The sequence below is a fragment of the Colius striatus genome, chromosome 2 (genome assembly GCF_028858725.1).
Source record: "Colius striatus isolate bColStr4 chromosome 2, bColStr4.1.hap1, whole genome shotgun sequence".
NCBI classification, from domain to species: domain Eukaryota; kingdom Metazoa; phylum Chordata; class Aves; order Coliiformes; family Coliidae; genus Colius; species Colius striatus.
The window spans coordinates 111,199,368-111,223,268 of NC_084760.1; the positions used below are offsets into that span (position 1 = coordinate 111,199,368).

General features: G+C 44.2%; 1 protein-coding gene across 1 annotated transcript in view; it reads left to right on the plus strand.

The window, feature by feature from the left end:
• The window catches only part of SHLD1 (shieldin complex subunit 1), a 76,487-nt gene that overhangs the window by 14,650 nt on the left and 37,936 nt on the right, over window positions 1–23,901 (plus strand). The window contains exons 5-11 of the mRNA XM_061989139.1: window positions 2,444–2,539; window positions 2,670–2,772; window positions 15,155–15,291; window positions 16,247–16,301; window positions 16,765–17,109; window positions 19,085–19,154; window positions 19,540–19,709. Of these exons, the coding sequence (XP_061845123.1) occupies window positions 19,547–19,709 (163 nt within the window). The 5' untranslated portion in view covers window positions 2,444–2,539; window positions 2,670–2,772; window positions 15,155–15,291; ... (2 more) ...; window positions 19,085–19,154; window positions 19,540–19,546. The remainder of the gene's footprint in view (window positions 1–2,443; window positions 2,540–2,669; window positions 2,773–15,154; window positions 15,292–16,246; window positions 16,302–16,764; window positions 17,110–19,084; window positions 19,155–19,539; window positions 19,710–23,901) is intronic.

A 23,901-nucleotide genomic window follows, 5' to 3' on the forward strand; every position in this document is an offset into this window, starting at 1 on the left:
AAAATCATAAGATCAGTCTCTCAATCCACAATGCATGTGCATTTTCTTTCTTGTCAAATAGGTTAATTTTGTGTTTGTAATGTAAAGAGAATTTGGTAAAAGTCTCTGTAGAAAGAAATAATTTGCCTCAGATTCCATGTTACGCTTTTGCTCGATAGACAAAGAAACGCAAATGAAATGCCTGATATGTATTCTGCTTTTCATCCAGGAGAAAGATGAGATCATTTTAAATTCCAGAGCTGTGTCACAGCACACATACTCATTATCACTTTAAGGATGAGAAGAAGTGCCTCTTCCTCTCAATATTAAACATGCATATTGTTTGCTGTGATGGCACTCTAGAGGAGCATACTTTTATGGACTTGTTGAAAGATAAAAGAAAAGCTGACATGACAACTTAGGAAGCTTTTAGACTCCAGAAAGCTCAGTAAATCTCATTAGACCTCTCCTAGAATTCTCAGAACTTGAATGTAGCACTTGGACTCTGTGGCTCCAGCTGTGCTAGGCCAGCCCTTGAGAGCACTGTCCTGGCCACTGTGCTCTGTGGGTTTAAGAAAAACAACCAGGACTTGAGCTGTAGGCAGTGATGTCTTCAGTGATGTGACAGGCAGGCAGATGGATATGTCCATTGTTTTCCAAGGGACTTACAGCCTCCGTGAAGTCTTATTACTACCTGATGGCCTAGGTGGGTTTAACTCCTAGAACGGAGCACTATTTAACCCCCAGCTGACCTCTGCCTTGCAGCAATGCCACAGATTTTCCTAAGGGAGTGCTCTTTTAAGCTATGGTTTATAAATACAATTTCCTCTCTGCTTAAGGAGATTTATACAACCTGTCAGAAAAACTGTCAGCAATTTTTTTGTAGAGAGGAGGAAGAGGAAGAATGAAGGGGAATGTGAGCACTAGGACTTCAGCTACTAGCGTGAAAGGCTTAGCAAGGACAAAAATTTAGGGTTCAATTGCAAATTTGAGGTGATCAGTCCCAAAACTTCTGCATAAAGGATACTGTCAGTAATGGGTGCATGTGGAGAACTGAGAAAGCAGTGCATGATTCTAGGACTCAAGTGTATTGTCAGCACAAAATGCATAGTGCAGCATGGGCAAGTTCCTTCAGATGTAGGGAAACTGTGCTAATGGACAGCTAGGGGAGAACCCCCAATACATCTCTCCCTTTATTCCCCAGTTCAGCCTATCTGCCTGCCATGGTGTTTCTAAGTTTACTACCTTGACAGTTACCTCGTTTAATCCCTTCAGTTCTTCCTCATATATCTAACTCATGAAATAGCTTTTTCACCTTTTAAATTCACCACTTAAGAAAGAAGTGACATTTTACTGGCACACTTTTAAAGAACTAGTCACCATCAGCACTTTTTTGCCAGCTGAGTGGCACAGATCTGTCCCAAAACAGGAAGCAGATTCTTGCCTAAGTGTTGCTGTGTAGAAATTGCTAAATCAGCACTAATGGGGTCTGGTGGGTGTTACCTTGGTGTGATAATACTTGTGAGCGACAGGCATCTGGGGCATACCTGTGGAGGAACATGCAGTGGGTGGCCAGCAATCCTCATGGGAACCCATGCCTTGGTTTCTGGAAACTGATCAAGAAAAGGTTTGAAATGTTGTCTGCCAGATAACAAAAATAAATTGGGGATAGGTTTTAAAAAATGATCATATGCTTCTCTCACCCCAAGCTGGAGTGTTGGTGAAAGACTGCAAACCTGGGAAAAAATATTTGAAGGCATCCCGTAGTGAATTAAAATCACTCAAATCTCGTGGTGAATTAAACAGTTCTGCTTGTTTTTCATCAAAACCTCAGTCCTGTTCCTGTTGAGCTCGCTGGCAAAACTCCCTTTGCTTCTAACATGGACCAGAAGCAGCATCAAAAATTTATGCTGCCTTATTCAAGCCTGGCCATGGGGCTGTGTTGCTGGAAGTTACTGCTTTCTGATACAGTTCCCAAAGTGACCTGCACAGTTCCCAAATGGCAAGAAACTGCAGCTACAGCAGAAATCTTTTCCCAGGAAACATTTAATCTCATTTGGTTATTTGCCTAGGTAGTTACCTGGTCTTGAAGTCAAGTGTACACAATGGGGAAGGAAATAAATGAAAACAAGCTGAAGAGGCTGACACACGGAAAGGGTGAAGAAAATGACAAACACAGTGAACTCCAGACTCTTTGCTTTTGTTGTCTGTCTACACATCTTTGGAGTTCAGATACAGTCAGTTGCCATCTAAAATTATGATAAGATCTCGTATTTCCTTAGATTTTTTTCAAAGCTGTGGAAAGGGTTCAGATGCCAAATTTAAACCCATATACATAGTCTCAGCAACAGCGCTTTTTTGTGTTTCTGTCTCGTTTGTGCAAAGGCAGCTATATTTATAAATAGATTTTCTTGTTGTGATGGGTGACTTCAAGAAGGATGATCTCTCTGTCCTTGGGAAACAGCTGCCAGATGATTTTCTTCTCATCCTTGCCCAGTAATGGAGGAGTGTCAGCCTGGCTGGCCAATTTTAAGAGAAGAATTGGAGCTGCCAGACCCAGGTCAGTTCAGTTCAAGCCACTGACTATAAATACTGTCTTTTTGTGTGTTCAGAGAAGCTGTGAGTCTTTCCTTGACCAAGAATATAATGTACAGTTTCCTGAAGACACGTTGATATTTTACAATTCACAGACAAAAAGACCCTCAGGCAGAGAATGATCTTGGCACGCTTCTCCCAGGGACAACACAGGGCACAAACATCATTTTACCCAGGAAGAAAGGGATGCTCTGAAGGGTAAGATCTGTTCCACTGTGCATAATATCTATCTACAGCCAAGCCTCTCCTTTATTGTCCCTTTCTCATCAAGGGAAGAGAAAGGATTTCTAGAACAGGGTTATTCTGAAATGTTTAGGTGTTTCCTTTAGTATGGAATAAGCAGCAAATCAGACATACTCACTGCCCTCCACTGACTGAAAATCCGCTCAGCTTGCTTATACCCAGTAGCCTACACTGTTGGCAATTCAAGTAAAGGTAGATGAGTCTCCCCTGCTCCATGAGTGCAAAGCCCAGCTCATTGCAAGCATTGAACACAAAACCTTTCCAAGGTCAGCTATGTCCTCGTAAGGTGCTCAGGGAGCCAGTTGCCAACATGAAAGCTGAAGGAAACTAGCCTCTGTTTTAAGGAGATTATCTTCAATAAAGATGCAATGGGTGAAGCCAAGACGTGTTCCTATGACGCTGTTACCTTCAGGAAACCCAAGCAGGACAGAGAGGATTCTGGCTTCTAGCTACAGGAGAGCAGCTGAACACTAAGACACAGTAACCTACAGCTATTTTATTCCTCCAAAGGATAATTACTAGCTTTTTTTTTCCCTGCAAAATAGCAGCCTAATATTGGCACTGATTTTAATTAACTAGCCAATGTGAGGCAGGATGGGCTAAGGAGAGATTTCATGCAAAAGTTAATTAATGCTGTGACCTAGTTTAAAGTGTTGCTTAAGTGGAAATTGGGGGGAAGTTGACATCAACCAGTTATGGACCTTTTAGCATCCATATTACCGGTCATATAATGAGTCCTCCATGTGATCCACAGCACTTAAATTAGCAACTTAAAAGAAAATAATGAACACACCAGAAAAAAAGAAGTAATTTCCAATGCAAACATAATTCCTTCTTCATGAGTTAGAAGAGGAAAAAGCCCTTCTGGCTCAGACCAAATATCTGGTTAATGACTGAGCCCAGCTCAGAGCATGTGAAGGGTGACACAGGCTGTGCTGCATAGCCAGTCAGCAGATCCAAGTAGCACCAGTCTGGCTGAACTATGTAGTGAGACCAAGCCAATACCTAGCACGTGGGAGCAAAGCTCAATACCTCACCATTACCTGTCAGAGCTGTGGTCCTGAGGGATAGTATTTTGCACCTCATGTAAAATGTTCTGGGTTTACAGAAGCATCCTGATGATAACTCATTATCTCCTTAATGAGACTATAACTATCTCTGAGTTTCTTCCTGTTGTTCCTCCCAGATCTGTTTTAATCATGTGTGTCTCAGACTAATAACTTTTGCTTTGATTTCTTTTCTCATTATTGAAAATAACCTACATCAGGATTTTATTTAATCTTTTTTGTATGTTGGAGAAATAAAAGATGATTTATCTTTCTGATCATCTATAAATTCTTCATAAAAACACGTATTTCTGCTCATCTCTGAAAACCAGGGCCCTCTGTGATTCCTTCCTTGGGCCCACAGCTACTTATGACCCTTTTGCAAACTGACACCAATGAATGCAGGACATTGATTATTGCCTTCTTATTCTTTATGGACTGTGTTTTGCTTGGCACTGCCACTGTCTTGAAAAGTCAGCCATCTGAACAGGCAGAATGACTGCACTGTGGGAGAAAGGAGGCTTTAGTTCAATCCTCTCTTACAAGCAGCAATCTGAGGCACATGGACGTGAAGTGACTTTACAAGCTCACAATAGTGCAGAGTCAAACCATCCCATCCTTTGCACATTCCTCTGCCTCTCAGCTGGCAAAGTATAGTTAGGATTATTACTGTTGGGCACAGAAAGGCATCATTTTAAAATTAGTGTTAACTGACTACTAAAATCAGGTTAACTACAGTCTTGAAGAATCTCTTCCTTTTCATGAACAGCATCATCAAGATAGCTGACGGTCAGATCCTGTACCCAAATTTTATGAAATGTTGACTCACCAGGCAAGCAGCTCTATTTGAATCACTGTAAATCACTGAATCACTGAAGCAAACTATTATCTGGCAGATGAGCATCACATCCTTGTTCTGGTCACTCCATAGATAAGTGGTGGAGCCACTGTACTGGTGGAGCGTCACAGCCTTTTCTAAGGCCTTTGCCTCGTGATGTTTGTTTTGGCTTAGCTCCACAGAGATGTCCCTTGGCATATCCTTGCTCAAGATTTCTGTGAACGTGGCTAACTAACCTCATCCTGGAAAGAGACATCCTTCAGTGATGCTTCTTGTCTTTTTTGAAAGTTTTGTATTTTTTGTTTATGTACTGAGGCTTAATAAACCTCTTAGCACAAAGAAATACTATCTCCCACCCCTCCCTTCCTTGAGGGTTGCAGGGGAACTAAATAGGCAGTTGCTTAAGAGATTTCCTGGCAGAGGAGCTTGCCCTTGGCACCCTGACTCAAGGCACGTGATTGCTTGGCTCTGTCTACACACACCCACTTGCATGGATGCTACGTGGCTTGTTTGCAAATACTGGACTCCAGTTGAAAAGTGCCAAGTGCTCACAAGCATCCAGTAGAATTGCTGTTGGTGACCTCCTTTGTGAAGAATGTCCCATCATTGGCACTAGCAACAGAGTCCTGGTATGACCAGGAAGCAAAAGGACAATGTAATAGTCGCTTCCAACCTCTTGACGGGCAGTTGAAAAGATGACAGAGCCAAACTGTTCTCGGTGGTGGCAGATGGTGTGAGAAGAAACAAAGCTCACAAATTGTGTCTTGGGAGGTTCAGATTGGATACTGGGGAAAAACTTCCTCATGGGGAAGGTGTGCAGCCCTGGAACAGGGCACTAGAGGGGTTGGGGAAACTGTCATCCTTGGAGAGGAGTCAAGTATTCACTAGACAAAACTGCAGCTGACCTGATTTAGCACTGGCAAATGTCCTCTTCTGAGCAGGAGGTTAGAACAGAGACTTGCAGAGATCCCTTCCACCCAAATACTCATAAGGATGGCAGTCCTGCCTGTTGGTGGTGTGTGCTGCGGGAAGAGCCAGAGTGGAGCCTGTGGATTTGTGACTGCCAAGTCTGAAGAGCCCATGTAGTGGCAGAAAGGAAGGACCCAAATGGCAGCAGATACCATCTATCTCACAAGCAGGTCACGTACTCTTCCACTAGCAAACATCCCCTCTGGCATTTCTCTACACAGAAGCAGCTGCAAGCACAGATCTGTACTCTGAAAGCACCCTTTGCAGCATGGAATGCACTAGAACTATGAGCAGACAGACATGATGTTTACCCACTTTTGATGCTGTCATTAGAGGCAAGGGGAGAAAATTCTGAAGAATGTCATGGTCAGTGAGCCTGGCCTTCTTTGCAAATAAAAAATAAACCCAGTATGAAAGTTCAAGTGTTGATTAAAAGCAATCATACCAGCCTTACCCTCCCTGCTCATATCTTATCCAAGTCTGTTCAGTACCTATGGATGTGTACCTGCTTAAAGTTTATGCTGACGTGTAACATATTAACTGGTCAAGGCTAATGACTGCAGTATGGAATACCATCCCCAGAGGTATGCAGCACATTATCTAGGGCCTATTCTGGGCTGAATTTTGTCCAAAAATTGTATTTAAATGCCTTTAAAAAAATCTATTGTATCATTAAGGATTGCTCACCTCCTTGGCATTCAATCTAATCAACCAGTAGTCAATTATTTCTTGGCAGGGAAACAAAATGACTGTCTTGAATCATATTTTAAATAAGACAGCATGTATAACCTAAAAGCTTAATGGGCAAGGGACCATGTAAACAGTATGTCTTTTTTTTGGAGGAGGAGGAGGGTGTTGTAGCTCAATTTAAAGTATGCTAGGCCTTGGAGTACTCTAATTTCTGATATAAAAGGTCAAATGGAGTTAAAAATACATGCTTGGCACTTCTAAGATACAGATATGCATGGTTTGTCTGTGACAGTTTTACCACAGTAGGCACAACCACTTAATGCACTAGGGGTGAGAGACTGGCTTGCTTTCTGAACAACAATTGTGACACTGGAAAGACAGTCACAGACTTTCATGTGGCCAAAGTAAGAATCTGGTCAACCTCTCTCAACTTGAAGTTACTGAAGCTGCTCCAGCTGGAGAAGCAAATACATATTTCCCACCGTAGAATAAACGAAGAAAGGAAGGTACATTAGCTCTAGTAAGAAGAAACCACAGTACAAAAGTAAAAATGCATACTGTATAGAAACCATTCCAGCCCTTGATTTTTCATTACAAATATGAAACCCTTATGTTCAGTTTAAATACAAGCTTCAACAGTGATCATAGGCCTAAGTGCATTTCCTTCAGTCTCTTAAGTTACTGGTTAGTTCCTTATTGGTCTTCAAAAATACACTACAAATCTCTTGGCTTGCTTGCCTGTACTGGTGCTGCTATTTGGAATGAACTCTGGGCTTGAGTCATGTAGAGTTGCAGCAGAAACTGCAATGAGCAGCAGTTGCCCTCTGATGCTGAGCACTGAGTAGCTTGGATCAGAAGAACAGGACTAGCTGGAACTTCTGGGATAAAATGAAACCTTTTTGTTTTTCTTTTTAGTGTAGCTGGGGCATAGTTTTTTTTCTTACAGAGATTCATTATTGATGCTGTGATTAGGCATTAGGAGCCTTACTGTATACTGGTTTTCCTTGATTAGCAAAAAGCTGCTAAGCTTACCTTTGTTAGGTTGAATATGACTCTATGAATACATATATATAGACACATATACAGAATACATAAAGAGAAGTTCATCTAGTGGAATAGCAAGTTGAAAAGCTGCAAACTTTCCTCCAAAACACCTGCATTCCAAAAACTCATCATCTCCTGTCAGTTTAGTCATCATGAGACCTGGAAACACTTGACTTCCATCATCTGGGTTTGGATACAAAAGCCTTGCATTGCAAAGCTGGAGGGACTGGCTGCATGGTTTGGTCTCTTTGTAACTTTCAGGCAGAATGGTGGTACAGAAGAGGAAGAAGGCTGCTGTCTTCTCCACCTAGAAAAGAGATTTGTGTGAATCTGAGTGCTCGTAATCCGGCATGGTTGTGTCTATTAGAACTCTCTGTTTATTACTGGAGAGGAGATGTGTCTTGCCAGGCTCTGGAGCTGGCCTCCCTTGATTTTAAAGCAGAGAGCCTCAGCTAGCTCAGGCTTCTCAGATTTCAGATGGTGCTCGTGGCTCTGACAATTTTTCCTCCAGAATGGGAGATAAAAATGAAGTGGTGGTAACACATTAACAAGCATGGGGCCTGTTGCTGTCTTAGGATCAGGGACTTGGTGACAGCATAAAAACATGCAAGCCTGTGTTACAGAGCACTTGAGATGCCCTTGTGGGGCATCTCCACCTTCATCTCCAATGAGGTTATCTCTTAATAAAACCAAAATGGTATCCATGTCTGTTTCCTGTTTTGTAGAAAGAAAAGGGTGCAGAAGTTCCACAGGCAGAGGAGCTGAGCAATGCAGTTAGCTATGCTTCATCCAAGCCTTTGCTGTGTCAATTTGGCCAGGTACCCATGCAGAGGCAAGACCTGCGTGGAGCCCCATGCAGAGTCTTGTAGGGCCATCCATCTGAATTACAGGCAATGAGAAACTGGCAGAGGGGACAGGAGGGAAAGTTGGCACAAGTGGCTTGTATGATACTGAGAAGAGGTGGCTGGCACTGGGAACTGGTGATACTGGTCCAGCAAGACATTGGTTGGTAAATTTCCATCAGCAAACTTGATTTTTTTTTTTGTGGTGGAATAAAGGGTTTTCCCTGCACACCTCCCCCCTTGATTTTTAGGGAGTAAAGTTGAAAGTTTGAAAATACAGTTGAAAATACCAGAGAAATAATCTGCTTGTCTGTCAGCATAACATAACCCTGAGGTACATGTCAAATTCTATCTACTGTACCCTGGTTTAGAAAGTGCTGAGAGGCCAGGACTCACAGATTGCATCACCTCTGGAAAAGAGGTCTGTACTCAGGGTATGGGCTCCGTTCCCAGAGCAGTGTGCACCACTCAGTGAGTCACTACAGCTTTGATTTTTTTTTTCTGCTTTTAATAATTTGAGGGGTTTTTTTTAATTAGAGGTCTCTGTTCCCATGCCTGCCCAGGCCAAACTCTGTCTGTGATCCACACGGTCAAATATAAAGTGATGCAATGTAACTGCAAATAAAACGGAGTGTTCAGTACTGAGAAATATGAGCATCAAAAATGACCAAGTAAGTAGACATCAAGCAAGCTCTTATAAATAGCTAATCTAAAAATAACAGATTAAGGAGGGAGCCCTCATGAAAAGCAGTTAAGAAGCTTATGTCTGGAGACAAAGAACAGCACTCTATCTGCAATGTACCTTTGCTTTTAGGCAGTAAATAAGCCTTAGGCCAGAGGGCAGGGTTGTTTCTGTTCATATGCAGAGCCTAAGGCAGTCTCAGATGTTTTTACCCAAGGAATTCAAGGCTGCCTCCAGCTGACTCAGGAACATGGTGTATGAAATTATGCTCCAGCAGGGCAGAGGTCTTGTAGGATTCTCCTGCTCCAGCACAAGTCCAAAGCTTTCATCTCCCATCTCCCAAGCTGTGTTGGTGCTTGGAGTGGAAAAGCAGGCTGAGCTGCAGTGGGAATATGCCAGCCCTGGAAGCTGCACAGCTTTTCCTGCTCTAAAAAGGACTTGCTATACTAATTGGAGACCATGAATAAATGCAACTAGAAAGATGTCAAAAATTACTATTTTTAAAGCCAGCAACAAAGCTTCAATCTCTTTAAAGAAAAAATGTTGGCTTACATCTTTCAGTAGTATAGAGGCTTTTGGAGCTGTGAGGATTGAAGCTGGAGGTGAGGGTGATAGTTTGGTGTTCCTTCTGAGGTGGTCATATTGATTTATTGCATGTAGCACGTTCTCACTGTTGCTGACATTGGATCAGAGTAGCTTGTATAAACACTCACAAGCAAGCTTAAAGCTGCCACAGACTGAAGGGAAGATCGGTTTATGGATTAGTCTATGATTTGGCCAGGTTTAGCTTTGCTTCCCTCTTGATCTCCATGCTGGAGAACAATTTCCATTGCACTTCTTACTCCTGACAGCTCACAAGAGGAGGACCCAAAACCACTCTCTTATCGATGAATAGTCCAAAGCAAAAAGTTAGCAGTGAAGAAAAGCTTTTCATTTGCTCCTGGCATAATTGCTAGGCCTCCCAAGAAAACCAGCAGTACTTCATGAGCATTTCATAGCTCAGAAAAGAGCCCTGCCTTGCCCAGGTGGGGTACTAGAGAGGAGCTGGAAACTCTCCGAGGATTTTCTTGCCTCAGCAAGAATGTCTCTGCAGAGTTAGAGCTCAGCGGTGCCCCTTTCATGTAGGGGCACCTGTACATGCCATACCCTAGTTGCAGGATGCCAGCCTTTTGGACTCTTCTCTTTATTTTGAGCCCAGCATTTAGGAAGAACAACGTCAGTGTGGGTGTGCTCATCTCAAGTTGCTTTTGAACCCTTTGATCAAATCAGATAGACAGGAGATCTATCTGATCTTAGAGCTATCTAGATCTTCATCTAGATCTTGGAGCTGATGTGCTTGCTCTAAGGTCTGTTAGTTGACAGGGGAAAGCCCCTATTAGTGTAGAAAGTGGAGGTGGCTCATCTCTTTAACACTGAAGCATTTCTAGTGGAGAGAACTGCATGAATGCTGCAACTGAGACTTCTTGCTGGACGTCTGTACTATATCAGGCACTGGAAAATCTAGGCTAGAAGCCAGACTTTTATTTCCTGTTCTCCTGGCGCTATTTACTTCAAGCCTGGAAGCATCTTTTGGAAATTCCCTAAAGGCCCAACAGCATGAGAACATGATAAATCTTTGGTGGATGTTTATGTGTGTAGACATATGTTGGTCCAGCTGTAACAATTTCCATCCAGATCCCAGGAGTACCAAGAACTGGAAACTCAGACACATGCTCACTGACAGAATTAAAAACATCTAGTTGCTGGCTGGTGTGTGTGGTGACTAAGAAGCTGAAGAGACTGTAGATCACTCAGTTCATAGGCTAGAAATAAGAACAAAGGGGGATAAACAGCAGAGGATAAACCAATGCTTAAAGGGCTGTTTTGCCACAAAGGGAGAGCGTAGGTAAGACCTGTCCTGTTACTCAAAATGTCTCTGCTCTTTCTGTGAGCTTCCTTCATTACAGCTGCAAAGTGCAGCATTGCCATCAGGCAGTAGCTGTGTCAAGCAGAGGCAGAGCAATTAGGATATTCAGAATCACTGGGTAGCAGGAATGCAAGGGGAGAGTGTGGGTGTGGAGACTTAAATAGAAATACATTGCAAGAGGTGGAAGTCTGGAAGAAGGAAATACAATGCCAGTTAAGATAGAACCAAGATGTGCAAAATGAGAGCTGAGTTACAGTGTGCTTCCATCTCTCCTGGAGTCGCAGTAAGGCTTTTGTTTTATGGTTAGTGAATAGTGATGCAGAAAGGCTCTTTGTAGGGAGGACATGAGGCCCCACAAAACCCTGTGTCTGCACTCACTGTGCTAAAAGCTTAAGCAGAACAAGCATAATCATGTTAGCATCCTAAAAACTTTCCTTCAAAGTCGATTTTAGTAGCAGCAGATGCAAAGAAGGTAGCCCAAAGAAGAGCGGAAGCATCAATCAGAGGGGTAGGAGCCAGGCTTCTGTGTTCATTTCAGCAAATGCTCTCAAAGGAGAGAGATGGGATTTGGAACAGGATTGTTAAAAAGAAAAATTTGTCTCTTGCTTGTACTGTAGTATCCCAAACATTCCCATTTTCAAGCCTTTGCCACAGAAAACTACTTTTTCAAGAGATGGTGAGTTTCTCCTGAAATCACAAAGTTTTAAGACACAGTATCAATACATAAACTGGCTGCCATGATTTCTTGTTGAGCTTAGAAGTGTCACCTTAATAAGTCAGACACTACTGGTAGACCCATAGCAACAGGTTCCTGGGAGGAAAACAAAAAAGTCAATTTACTGGCATGTGGTACAGCAGAAAGAACATTTGGTCTTTGAAACTTCCTGTACCTTAGGGTGTTGATTGCAGCAAGCAAAAGGCTTAAACTCCTAGTTACTGAAGGAGGGAACAAAAAAACATTACTTGTCTTATGGTCAGGGAAAAGAAGGCCAGGAATTTTTCATATGCCTGAATGACCCACTTTTTGTAATGCAGACAACTGCTTGCTGTTTGTAACCTTAACCTGTCTGGTACAGTTACTGGAATACAGTTTAAGGGATTGGAGTAACTTGGTAGATGCCTGCTTGACTATGCAAAAGAGAGACAAGTAGGATAGCTTATATGTTGACCTTAGTGTTAACCAGGAACCTGAATCAGCAGTAAGTGCTCTGTGATAGTTCAGTCCAAACTCTGCAAGGCATTAGCCCTGCAGTTATCACTGCCTGGAGATAGCAATGACAAGGAGGGGCATTTCCATTTACCTGGAACTGACCTTTTAGAGGGAGGTTGGCCGGTCTGAATGATTGTCTTTGGTGTGGTAAAACATGAAACACACAACGTCTTTTTAACAGTGGCAGTTGCCCTAAAACTGACTCATTTATCCAGCTGTCTTAACTGGTCAGATGAAGAGTATCACTAGTCCCTCTGGATTAGCCTTTCTTTTGTGGTAGAAAGGAGCTTTTTTTGTGGTAGGATGGTAGACAGGAGCTTTTTCTTCCAGGCTTCCTCTGCCCTTTGCTATTTGAAGTACCACCAGCAAACCTTACTGGTCTGGAAGGAATGGAGATGAGTTGCAAGTTGCAGTTTCTCATCTCATGGGTTTGAAGAGTGAACCTGCTTCTGCAGGGGAGTTGAACTAGATGATCTCTAAAGGTCCCTTCCAACCCCTACTACTATATGATTCTATGATTCTATGAACAGCCATTTCTACCATTAGTTTATCTGAAGCCTGCAAACACTTATACCTGAGGTAACCTCAAGACACTTCTGCAAAGCAAAGGCCAACTAAAGCACTGTCTGCTGAGCTTGAGGGGACATTCAAAACAGGAATGAGTACAGCCTGATCTTCCATATGTTTTAGTAACAATTTTTAGAGCTATGACATAAAATGCATGCAAATAATAGATTTAAATATACTGATACTCTTTCTTGCTTTCATTTTTGAGAGCAAGGGGCTAGTTTGTTTTGAGGAAGTGAACTCAAAACATTTAAGTATGCAGACTACAAACTTTGGTTTAATCACTTCTATTAAAAACCAGAATGATCTCTATATAATTCAACAGTGTGAAAATCAACCTTGTTTGTGTCTCCTTAGCATCCTTTCTGCCCCAAACACTATCTGCTGAATAGAAACTATTCAGCTGTTATTCTGCTTTTGTGTACTAAAATAATTTCTAGCTGTTGTGAAAGAAGGAAGTGAGTAGACAGTGTTGCTCCCCTGTGGTGTGACAGCAGGAAAAGACTTAAGCCATGACTTGCTAGTTCTGCTCTTTATGAAGACAGACCTTTTTTCTTCATGTTACGTATCTTTCATATGAGGAAAGGCTGTGGGAACTGGGGCTGTTTAGTCTAGAAAAGAGAAGACTGAGGAGGGATCTTATTAACATTTACAAATATCTAAAGGGTGGGTGCCAGGAGGTTGGGACATCTTTTGTATCTAGCAACAGGACAAGGGGTAATGGGATGAAGCTGGAACACAAAAAGTTCCATTTAAATGTAAGAACAAACTATTTCACTGTGAGGTGAGGGAGCCCTGGCACAGGCTGCCCAGAGGGGTTGTGGAGTCTCCTTCCTTGGAGGTCTTCAAGACCCGCCTGGACATGTTCCTATGCAACCTGATCTAGGTGAACCTGCTTCTGCAGGGGGATTGGACTAGATGATCTCTAAAAGTTCCTTCCAACCCCTACCATTCTGTGATTCTATGATTAAGTTTTTAAGATGGTAAAATCAGCAGATACACATCAGCTTCAATGTCATGAAACTGTACAGCTTAAGACTCTGCCCCTGAGACTGTCAACACTCTGAAAACTCACATTGCAACAGAGCTGCAGCAGTCAGAAAATGTGTTTCCTTTTCCTCAGGTGTGACTCTCAGTAGTTTGATCTTTGGTAAATGTCAAGTGTGGGTTTTGATTTTTGCATTTCCTGTCTCTGCTTTCTTCCTCTTTAACCCACTTCAGACGTGGCCGCTGGTGTAGTTCAATCGTGTGCTAATATTAATATGCTGATAAAAACAGGGAGCAGAGTAAGCACTTACAGACTTCCCCTAAATACCATAGTCAAATGTAATCTTTTTGCTGATAATGCAGTCCTTAAGGAATAAAAGTAAAGAGTGTAGATTATAATGGCCAGGGAACTAGGGGAGTGCACCCTCTATGAGGAGAGCAGAGGAACTCTACCTTATGGTTAAGGATAGGAGAAAAATGAATGTAAGTTCAAAGATTTGGTTATCCTCTGGTATGACAGAAACTGGTAAACTGGAGATGTTTGTTAATAAACACTACAGCTTCCTTGTCAGTTCTGCTCACTGGAGGTTCTTGCTTTTCCAGGAGCCAGCAGCACCTACCAGTGGTGTTCCTTGCTGCCAGAACTTTTCCTAATGAGACTTGGGATGATCCAGTGGGTTGAAATCACAGAGATGTCTGGTTTCTCGATGCTGTAACATTGCATGTGCTCCCACAGCTAAATAAAGCAGATCTGCTCCAGCCCCAGTTCCTGCAAGGAAATGAAGCTCTGTGGTGGTGCCTTCCAGTTCACAGAAAACATGCTATCCCACTCCCCAGAGGAAAGGGTAGACCTTGGGGACAGATGGTGAATGACAAGAGACAGTCTGGCACTAGAACAGTGCTGCGTTTAGTTACAGCCCAGGATATTGCATCTCTACTTGTGCTATGTCCCCAAAAGCCCAGGCTCGAGGAAGGCAGTCACAGTTGCTGTGCCTGAAAAACAGACTGAGACTGTCCTTGAGGGAACATTCCACTGCTTGAACCAGCTCACCTGGGAGAAAAATTAAGCCCTCTTGGCAGCCACAGGACTTCAGTTTTATTTTCTTTCTTTTAATGACTTCCTTCTAGCCACCAGTAACTCTACAAGCCAAAGGCTCTTGGAAAAAAACCACCAGCTCCTTCCCAGTCGTCCTGGCAGCATGCATGCCAAGAAGTGCAGCCAGCTCTCCCCTGGCAGCACTTCTCCCCAGCAGGCTGGCCAGCACCTTTTCTCCCTGACTGCCTGCCCAGACAATGCAAGGGGCTGCTCCCTAACCTCTGCTGGCCGCAGTGTCCTGGGATGCCTGGCTGTGACATTCTCTTTGCTGGGAAAGCATGTGGCACATGCCCAGGAGCACTTGCTGCACCCCTAACGTGCAGGGTCTGACCTGGGGGTCAAGATGTCTGTGTCACTCGCCCATGACTTGTCACCATGCCTGTCGTGGCCATCACAACACATGCCAAAATAATGTGTATGCCACAAATTCAATGTGGTTTCTATCCTATTTCCCACCCAGGTTTGCAATGCTTCCACCGTGCTGCCTGTTACAGTCCGTAATGCCACATGTGACGTCTCCTTGACCTCTCTACAAGTTCTTGTAGATGTAAGGCCTTGGAGGAAGGCTCACAGGCTACCCACCTGCTTATATCCCAGGTGAGAATTGTGATTGTTTTTTGCTCCAGGCCACACTCAGATGTTTCCACTGTTTTTCAGCTCAGAGGTTTTCCAGGCTGTGCCTTGGCTTGGGGCTTGCACAGTGTTGGTGTAAAATAAGCAAATCCTGAGCTAGCCCGGACAAAAATCGACGTGCCAGGCACAGGATGGTGTCACTGGGAGCCCCGCTGTTGCATTGCTTCACCCAGATGAGGGGTGGGGGGTACCAAAACCTCTCCCAGTTCAGAGAATTAAAACCGAGTTAAACATGTTTTGAGGAAAACCGGACTCTTTTTGCCGCTCTTTCCTCTGTCTCTCCCAGAGCGCATGGCCGCAGTCCCTCGGGCCGCCCCGGCGCAGCCGTCCGCAGGGGCGGGCCCGCCGCCGGCGCAGCCGCTGTGCCGGGCCGCGGGGTGCCGGGCCGCGGGGCGCCGAGCCGAGCCGAGCCAGCGCCTGCCGCGCGGGTTCGTGCCAGCGGCAGCTCCGCCGCAGCCCTTCCCCAGCCTCAGCCCTGCGGCGCCGGGCCCGGGGCCCCTCTGGCAGCGCTTCCCCGTAGCCAACATGGCTCTGCCCGCTTCACCTCGCCCTTCGCCGATATGGCGGGCGGCGACGGGGCCGTGCTTCTGCCAGTCTTCTCCCGCCCGGTAGCGAGGAGTAGGACCTGCGAGGGGCTATGGGGCTACGGCCCGGCCTGGGGCAGCCCTGGCGTGCTTTTAGCTTTCTCTTATTCCCCTTCACGGTATTTTGCTGTCCCCGGGGTGCTGCAGCTTTTCTCTTCAGAAAGCGGCTGGGGGGGGGGGGGGGCTGGAAGCGGCAGCCATGGCAAGGCTGCAGAGGGGTTCTGGCTTTGGCGGTGCCTGGCTTGCCCCAGGCCCGTGGAGGGCTGTGCTGTGTTGCTTTTGTTCCCTGTGCTGCCAGGGGAGCAACTCTTGAAATAACGCGTCTCTGCCTGCAGGAAAGAGGGAAAGAAACTGGGAGGAAGAGAAGCCCCTCAAAAGCAGCTGAGCAGGGTAAGGTCAGTGCCTCACACTCACCATGGAACATCCCACAATACACCATCAACCCAGTGTATCTGTGCATGTGGGAAATTCTTGGTAGCAGTGCAATGCTACTAGTCGAGGGTGGCCTGGAGGAAAATCCAGTTTTCTCCAGAAACCGTGCTTATTGTTGCTCACTGAAAATAACGAGGTAATAGTAGAGGGTGGGAAACAGTGGTTGGTGGGACTGTGGCTTGCTCCACATACTGGTTTATGAGGCCTTTTAAAAATACATTTTCTTGTCAACGTTTGACCCAGCACTGGCTATCGGTGTTGGTGTCAAAGCATCACTAGATAAACCTGCTGGGGAAATGCTTCCTCCTCAGCAAGGAGGAGGGAAGGATGCCAGCTGTAATACACTTCTCTATTTTATGGATTTTGAATAAACAACCCATCTGGCAGCTTCTTGTAAAGAAAATCTTGTCTTTATTTCTAGAGTGTACCGAACCCTTTCCAGGAGGCCTCCATTGCTGTCAAGAGATTCAAGGGCACTGCTACATGTGCTTTTTCTGATTCCTAGAAAAAATATGTGCCAGACCTGACAAACGGTGATATACGTGATGACTGAATGTTGACATCAGCAGGCATTTGTGCTTTGGAAGGTCACAGCATCTGTCAGCCCGGTCAGCTGATACAAAGCATGCAACCAACCTGTTTGTTTCATTCCAGCAGTCTGGGATTGGCAATCCATGAAGGAAGGAGAGGATTCTGAAGCAGTAGTAGACTGTTTGCTCCAGGACTCTGTCCAAGGAGGCACTTTCCATGTCTGTGCTTTTCTGAGGTATGGCACAGAGGTAACAGTGTTTCTCGCATACCTGAAGGCCTGGGGCTGAGCTGAGGTCTTGATTATCCTCACAAACACATGACCATCAGTTTTAGGAGCAGAACTGCTGTATACTGAGGACTAGAGGGAGCTGATCCATAGGAAACTTTTTTTTTTTTAGAAAAGGTGATTTGTTTTATCTGAACCTGATCATCACATGGCTGCACATGGTGTCAGCCCTGCCATAACAACATGAGGAAGGAGGCCAGCACAGGCTGCTGCCAGAGATTACCAGGGTCACAGCAGACTATATCAATGGCAGCCTTAAGCTACTGTGGTACCAGACCAACAGCTCCTCTTGTTATAATCTCCTCTTAGTTAGGGTTTTGGTGTGGGTTTTTTTTTCCAGACCAAGAACTGAAATGGGCAGTTTTGTTCCCTAAAATAACTCACAAATCATAAAACATTTGAGGAAAGTTTCTCCTTGTCTGTGTTCCTTAAACGCAGATCATCTGTGTTTTGGGACATAAAGAGTAATGGAGGAGAACGTTTCCTTGTGAAGTGACTCTTGGTTGCAGAGGATTGTATTTGTTTTGTTTTTAAACTTCCATTTTTCCTGGAAACTTTCTGTGAATACACTGACCTTGCTTGTCCCTCCAAGGCAAGGCAGCCGGTCTCCTTCTGTACCACAGCCAACATCTCCACTCTGTTCATTAGGGAGTTAGTATTCTGCAAAGGTCAGAGGTGCATCTTAGCTACAAGTTTACTCAACTCAGAAGCACCTAAGGAACAGTGTTTTTTAAAAAACACTCTGCATGGGAATATTTACCTAATTTTCACTACTAATCCATTTCTAGGTATTTTTTGGCCTGTGTTGCTGTAACATTGCTCATTGACAATACTGCTGAGATAAGACTGTTGCATTGTTTGTTTTATGGAAGAGGAAATGAATGTAAGCCTGGAGGTTCCCAAGCCATTTCGTGACTACTGAATCTGGTTCCTCGGTCCTGTCACTCTTCAACAAAATTGTGGAAGGATGCAGTTGGTGGAGGGGTCAGTGCAGATAGCCACCGTCTGCTTTTAAAAAAATCACATATAAGTAGACAAAACAGATGAAGGAAGAAATTTCCAGAAGTCTGTGCAAGAGCTGGGAGCTAAATTCACATGTCACAAAAAACACTCCTGTCCCATGTTTTTTCCATTAAAAGCTTCATCTGTTATTTGAGGGAAGGGGAAGAAACTATGATATTGACACACATTTACCCCACTCAGTCTCGTCCTCAGTACTCAGTGGGTGTTTATATGAAGCTTCTGCCTAGAAGTCCTTGTGACATGAGGACTAGGTCAATTCCTCCTCTGTTTGTTATTGTGAGAGGTGTAAGCTGGAGTAGAACAGTGTGCTGCTCAGAACCTTTAGTGTTAGTGAAGAGTCTCAGCTGCCTCACAAAGGGTTGTGCGGGGTAGCCAAAGGCTGGTGGCTGAGGTATCGTGGAAACTGAGGATGTTTGGGACTCTTCTGCATCTTTCCTTGCAGATGTCTTTTCTTGAGAGTCCCTCTTAGTGAATCAGTGCTAATCATGCTTTGGCTCAAGGATTTCTACTTTATCTCTCCATTTGTCATTCTGTGAGCTCTATCCCCACCAGGTTTTTGCCTTTCACTCCTTTCCTGCCCTGACAGTTGCATGACTGTGCTTGGAGGTGCTGGACTGGAACATTTCATACTCTCCAAAAGGTTACCCGTCCATTGTGGCCCTTGATGCAGAGCTGGGTGCTCTCCACCCAGCCACATGTTCCCGCCCTCTGCAGCAGTGGACTGGTTGAGGGGGCTCAAGAGAAGGTTATTGGGATGGGGGGATGCTTCATCTGCAGCTTTACAGAGTGCTGTGCACAGGATGTGCAACACAACTTCCCTTGTGTTTCCACACCAAGAAATCCTTGCCATCACTGTGGGGTTGGGTCTACCAAGTTTTAAGATGTTCTTTCCTTCTGCTAGGAGTGTGATGAATTTCATGAACAGAGCCAGGAAGGATGCATTTAACTTGTGATGTCTAGAAGTATAAGAGGTAAGGGGAGGGGACCCTGCAGAACATATTTCCCTTAAATTGCTTGCACGATATACCTTGAAGTGAACATACTATGTAGCTTTTCAGTGTTGCAGCTTTAATCTGTACTTCTGGAAAACCACTATGGAAGCCGGATTTGCTGTGGGCTCTTAGTTATCCTTCTTAGGTCTGAGAGCTGTTCTGTATGGGTTGTTCTTTTGTTGTGGTAGTTCTTCCTTTACATGTTTAATTTTGCTATTATTTTCTTAAATGAAGTACCAATACAAGCTAGAACAGCTTCTCTCAGCTCATAAAACAGTACAAAAATGCCAGATCATTGGTGTTGACTTCTTCTTGGATTTTCATGCTCCGTAAACCCAGCTCAGTTACATTTGTATCTCTGCAGTGGGACCATGGAAGGAAAAGAGACATCACCAAGTCATCACTCAGAGGAGAGCAGCGTTTTGGACCTACCCTCTGCTTGTGACCTAGCAGAGTACTTTCTGCCTCCACACAACTCTGAAACCAGCGAGGAGCTTTTTCAGTCTGTGGATACTTTTCCCTCTCCACCCACAGGTAACAGCTTTGGCCTCTCCACATGCTCTCTCTTTAGCCAGTGCATTATCTGTTAAGTCAAGGTGTTATTTGACTAAGTAACTGCAGTCTGATACTGGTGCATCTGCTTTGTCTTACAACACAGTTTACCAGAACTGCAGTCTATTCCAGATTGACAGATACAGTGTGAACTGTGGGTTGATGAGACACAGAAGAGGAGTTCAGAGGGATAGTATCAACTGCTAATGTTTTGACAACATTGCTTCTTCATGTTTAATGTCTTCTCAGAGGAAGAGAGTTACTTGAATTAACCCACAGAACAATACTCTAGATATCAGTAGCAAATACTGTCTCAAATTATCAGTTACTAAGAAATGTTTTTAAACTTTAACTTATATTGTTAAGGTTCTCACTGTGTGTCTTCAAGTCATGAGCTCACGATCTGGCCCTGGTAGCCTGTTGCTTTAAAATTATAACAGTGATTGTTTGCTTGTGTTAATGACATGAGCATGATGAGAACTGCCTCAGTTCAACTCTTGAACGCAGCTGTTTCCTCATTTGGAGGACTCATTCCTGTAGAAGCAGCATTTTAGGTCAGCCACTACTCCATATTCTTAGAAGTAATGTATCTGAGAAGATCAAGGGATAGATGACACATTCTTATTACTACACCCCTCAGCTCAGTCAGTGTGAATATATGGCAAGAAATAAGAAATTGAAATGCACTGGCCCAGTGACACTTGACTGGGCTGAAGGCTGTAGTGATTCTGTTTAGTATTGTGGGCAGAAAATAAAATCTGATCAGCAAATAATGTGTGGAGATGGTTTGGCAAGGCACCTGAGCAGGTGAAATGTCACTGATGATATTTCTGGTTCCTTTGGAATCTTAAGTAGTGTAGAAGTAGAGTTTGGCTCCTCTTGTTCCTCTGGCACTCTGTTGTTTACTTTGGCCTAGTTCCAAGAAGTTATATTGGAATTTAAGGGATGAGGTTTATTAGTACAAATTCCACTGTTTTTCATGCTAAACAGGTAAGCTGTGGGATTTACCAAACCAGTGTAACTTTGTTGATGTTGACTATTTGCCTGTGCACTTGTCTTCACTCCTAATTGTGGGACATCCAGAACTGTAATGAAATCTGCAAACAGTAGATACCAGTCCTTGCTTTGGTTTTCCTATGCAGACCGGGAAGTCACGTGTCTTACGCTACTAATGGTGCAAATCTTCTGCTGTAACCACTGCTTTAAACCATGATACATAGCACATTCCATGATCCATATGGCATCAGAGGAATCATGTACCTGGTTTGAGGTTTTGCTTTATTTTTTGTGCATAAGAGTGGTGACCACCACTATAAGGAATGTCCTTTGAAAAAGCCTTTTCTGCTGCTATGGGAGAAGAGGATGGGGAAGTTCCTCTAACAGGGAGCCAGACTGGAAGGCATTTGCCTACTCAAATTTCACAAGCCCTGTGTTGCAGATATGAACAAATTCTGGGAGCTGTCGGGGCAGTTCCTGTGGCTTAATTGCTCAGACACTATTTAGTGTGGCTTGGGGCAACTGGTCTTGATTATTCTGATGAATGGGATGCATAGAAGAACTGCATGACCAGTCAGCAGCCCTAAGACTGGTCTGAGGCAGAGCAGCAGTGACATATGCGGAAATGAAGATAAGCAGCTCCAAACCCAAATGACAGCATTGGGCAAGTTGTTTATGGTACATGTGTGAAATACGTAGCTGAAGCTCAGTACAAAGGTAGGCTGAGAGGCCAGGTCCTGCCTCCTTGCTGTCTGCAACACCTGCCTGTTTTCAGTGGGAATTCTGTGTGTGCTGAGGAGGACAGGTTAGGTCTATGAACCCTCTCATTCATTGTTTGTTTCAGAGACCTCTTGCAACTGAAAGCACTTGGCAATGGCTGTGGGGTGCATGCTGTAAAACAGTTCCTTACCTTGTGCTTCTGAGGGTGGAATAACCAAGTATCACATTGGATCTGATTCATGCTCTGAACATCTTGATTCCTTTCTCCTTAAAACAACGTCAAACCAATATACGTGTGTAAACTTTCTGTTTTGACACAAGTTCAGCTGTTAAGCCATTGTATTAGGTCAGTGTAGCAGGGGAGCCAAGGGATGGTTTTAAAAGCAGTCTGCTTGTGTCACATTCTTGAACAAGCAAGTTCTGTCAAATGTATCTTGGGAAAGGAAGCTCCTTTGTTTGTTTTCTTATGAGATATTGAAAGTGCTGCTGTGACACAAGATAAATCAGGAGAGTGGGGGTGACTGTAGCTCACATCCCACAGTATGACCAGAAGATTGTGTCCTGGGGCTTGGGCAGGACGGATTATGAGTCTTCTCATCAAACTCCAGAGGTTTTTGTTAAGGGTGAGGATCTTTCTTAGTGATTCAAAAGCATTTCCAAAAGGCCATTAAGTCTCTGGGAATGTGACAGCTTCCTCAGGGAAGAAGCAGACTGACAGGACAGGCTGTGTTTTCCATCGTCTGTCACATGAACTGGACAGAGACTGACTGAAATACCATGCCATCCCAGCCTCAGGAGTTGGAAATAGATATGGAGACGTTGGTGCCTGAGTCACCAGTAATAGGTCTTACTCCTCTAGAGAGGCTTCATCACTTGTAGAAACAACAGACCCATTAGCCCTGAAAACAGGGCTTTCTGAAAGCAGGCATCCCTGGGGAGGAAAACAGTAGTCCTGTGGGAATACTACTAAATGTCTAAGTCATGTATAAATAAGTGGTTTTGGGTTTTGTGCAGAAGTGTTGGTTCTGTTCTTGCAACAAATATGCATACTTTTAACATTGTCATGGGCAATTCAAGTGTGTTAGTGGTGATAGACTGCGAAAATGAAATCAGATCAGTGAACATTTCAGTATGATTCCTTTTCTTCCTTTTACCCCATACTGGGGAAGAACTAAAACATGTTTATGGTATTTCTAATCTGCATCGCTCAGTTTCACAATACTGCAGCAACACCTTACTGCTTCCTCTGGGTTAAGAAAAGTTGCCAGTGGTAGTTTTCACTTGTCAGTGTAGCAGAGTTCAGATGTGTGTGGGGAAGCCTTAGATTATTTGGATTAGTATTTGAAAGGCAGTTAATAAAGGTTGTTTCCACTTGAAGAAGTCACTGGTAATGCTCATTTTTCTTGTAGGGCACTGAACCAGAGTGTACCAGGGCAAGTGAAAACATAGTCATTGCCTAAAAAAGTGTTAGAGGATAGACTACAGATGCAGGCAGCGTCCTGGGCTCTCCCATACTCCGTGGTCTGACACAGCTGGGTTTGCCAGTGCAACCTTGAAGGGATTCTGCCAAGCTTGGAGGCAGTGTGTGGGAGCTCAGCTGTGGCACCATGCTTGGGAGACTCCCTGTCTGACTTGTGGGCACAGCTCAGCCCCATCTGCCTTGGTGGCGATTTCCCTCTGTAGCTTCTCCCTTAACAGCTTTTTCTTTGTAATGAAAAGTAGTTAAAAACCTGTGTCCTTAGGATCCTGAGTGGATAGGTAGACAGGGTCACCACAAGAACAGAGAAAATAGAGCTGATATCACAGTTGAAGAGGAAAGATGATGATGAAGAGATGGGCTGGTAAAAGAAAAGAGAGTTCACTGTGTGATTGGAGAGGCCTGTGTGTATCTAAAAGCTGGCTATTGTTCTCACTGATGGCCAGTGATAGGACAAGGGGCAATGGGTACAAGCTGGAACACAAGAAGTTCCATAGAAATACAAGGAGGATTTTCTTCCCTGTTCAGGTGAGGGAGCACTGGCACAGGCTGCCCAGATGGGTTGTGGAGTCTCCTTCTCTGAGGACATTCCAAACCCACCTGGACGAGTTCCTGTGTGACCTACTCTAGGTGGCCCTGCTCTGGCAGGTGGGTTGGACTGGATGATCTTTCGAGGTCCCTTCCAATCCTTAAGATTCCGTGATTCTGTGAAAAGAATAGCCATTTTGGGAAGACAGAGGTGTTAAACCTTTTGTTGCCTCTCTTCTTTTCCTGCAGTTTGCTTCATGTTTGAGCTCACACATACCTTTGGTTATTTTCCATGGACTGCCTTGTCTTCACTAGTGCAGCAAGAGTCTCGGGCTGCACTTTATCCTACTTCTTGTTTGCACTCCATCCTTAGCACTGGTACTCAGGTGGCCACACGAGGAGTCAGGCTCAGGGAATTGGCCCATCTTGGTGGGCAGCCATGTGAATATTTGT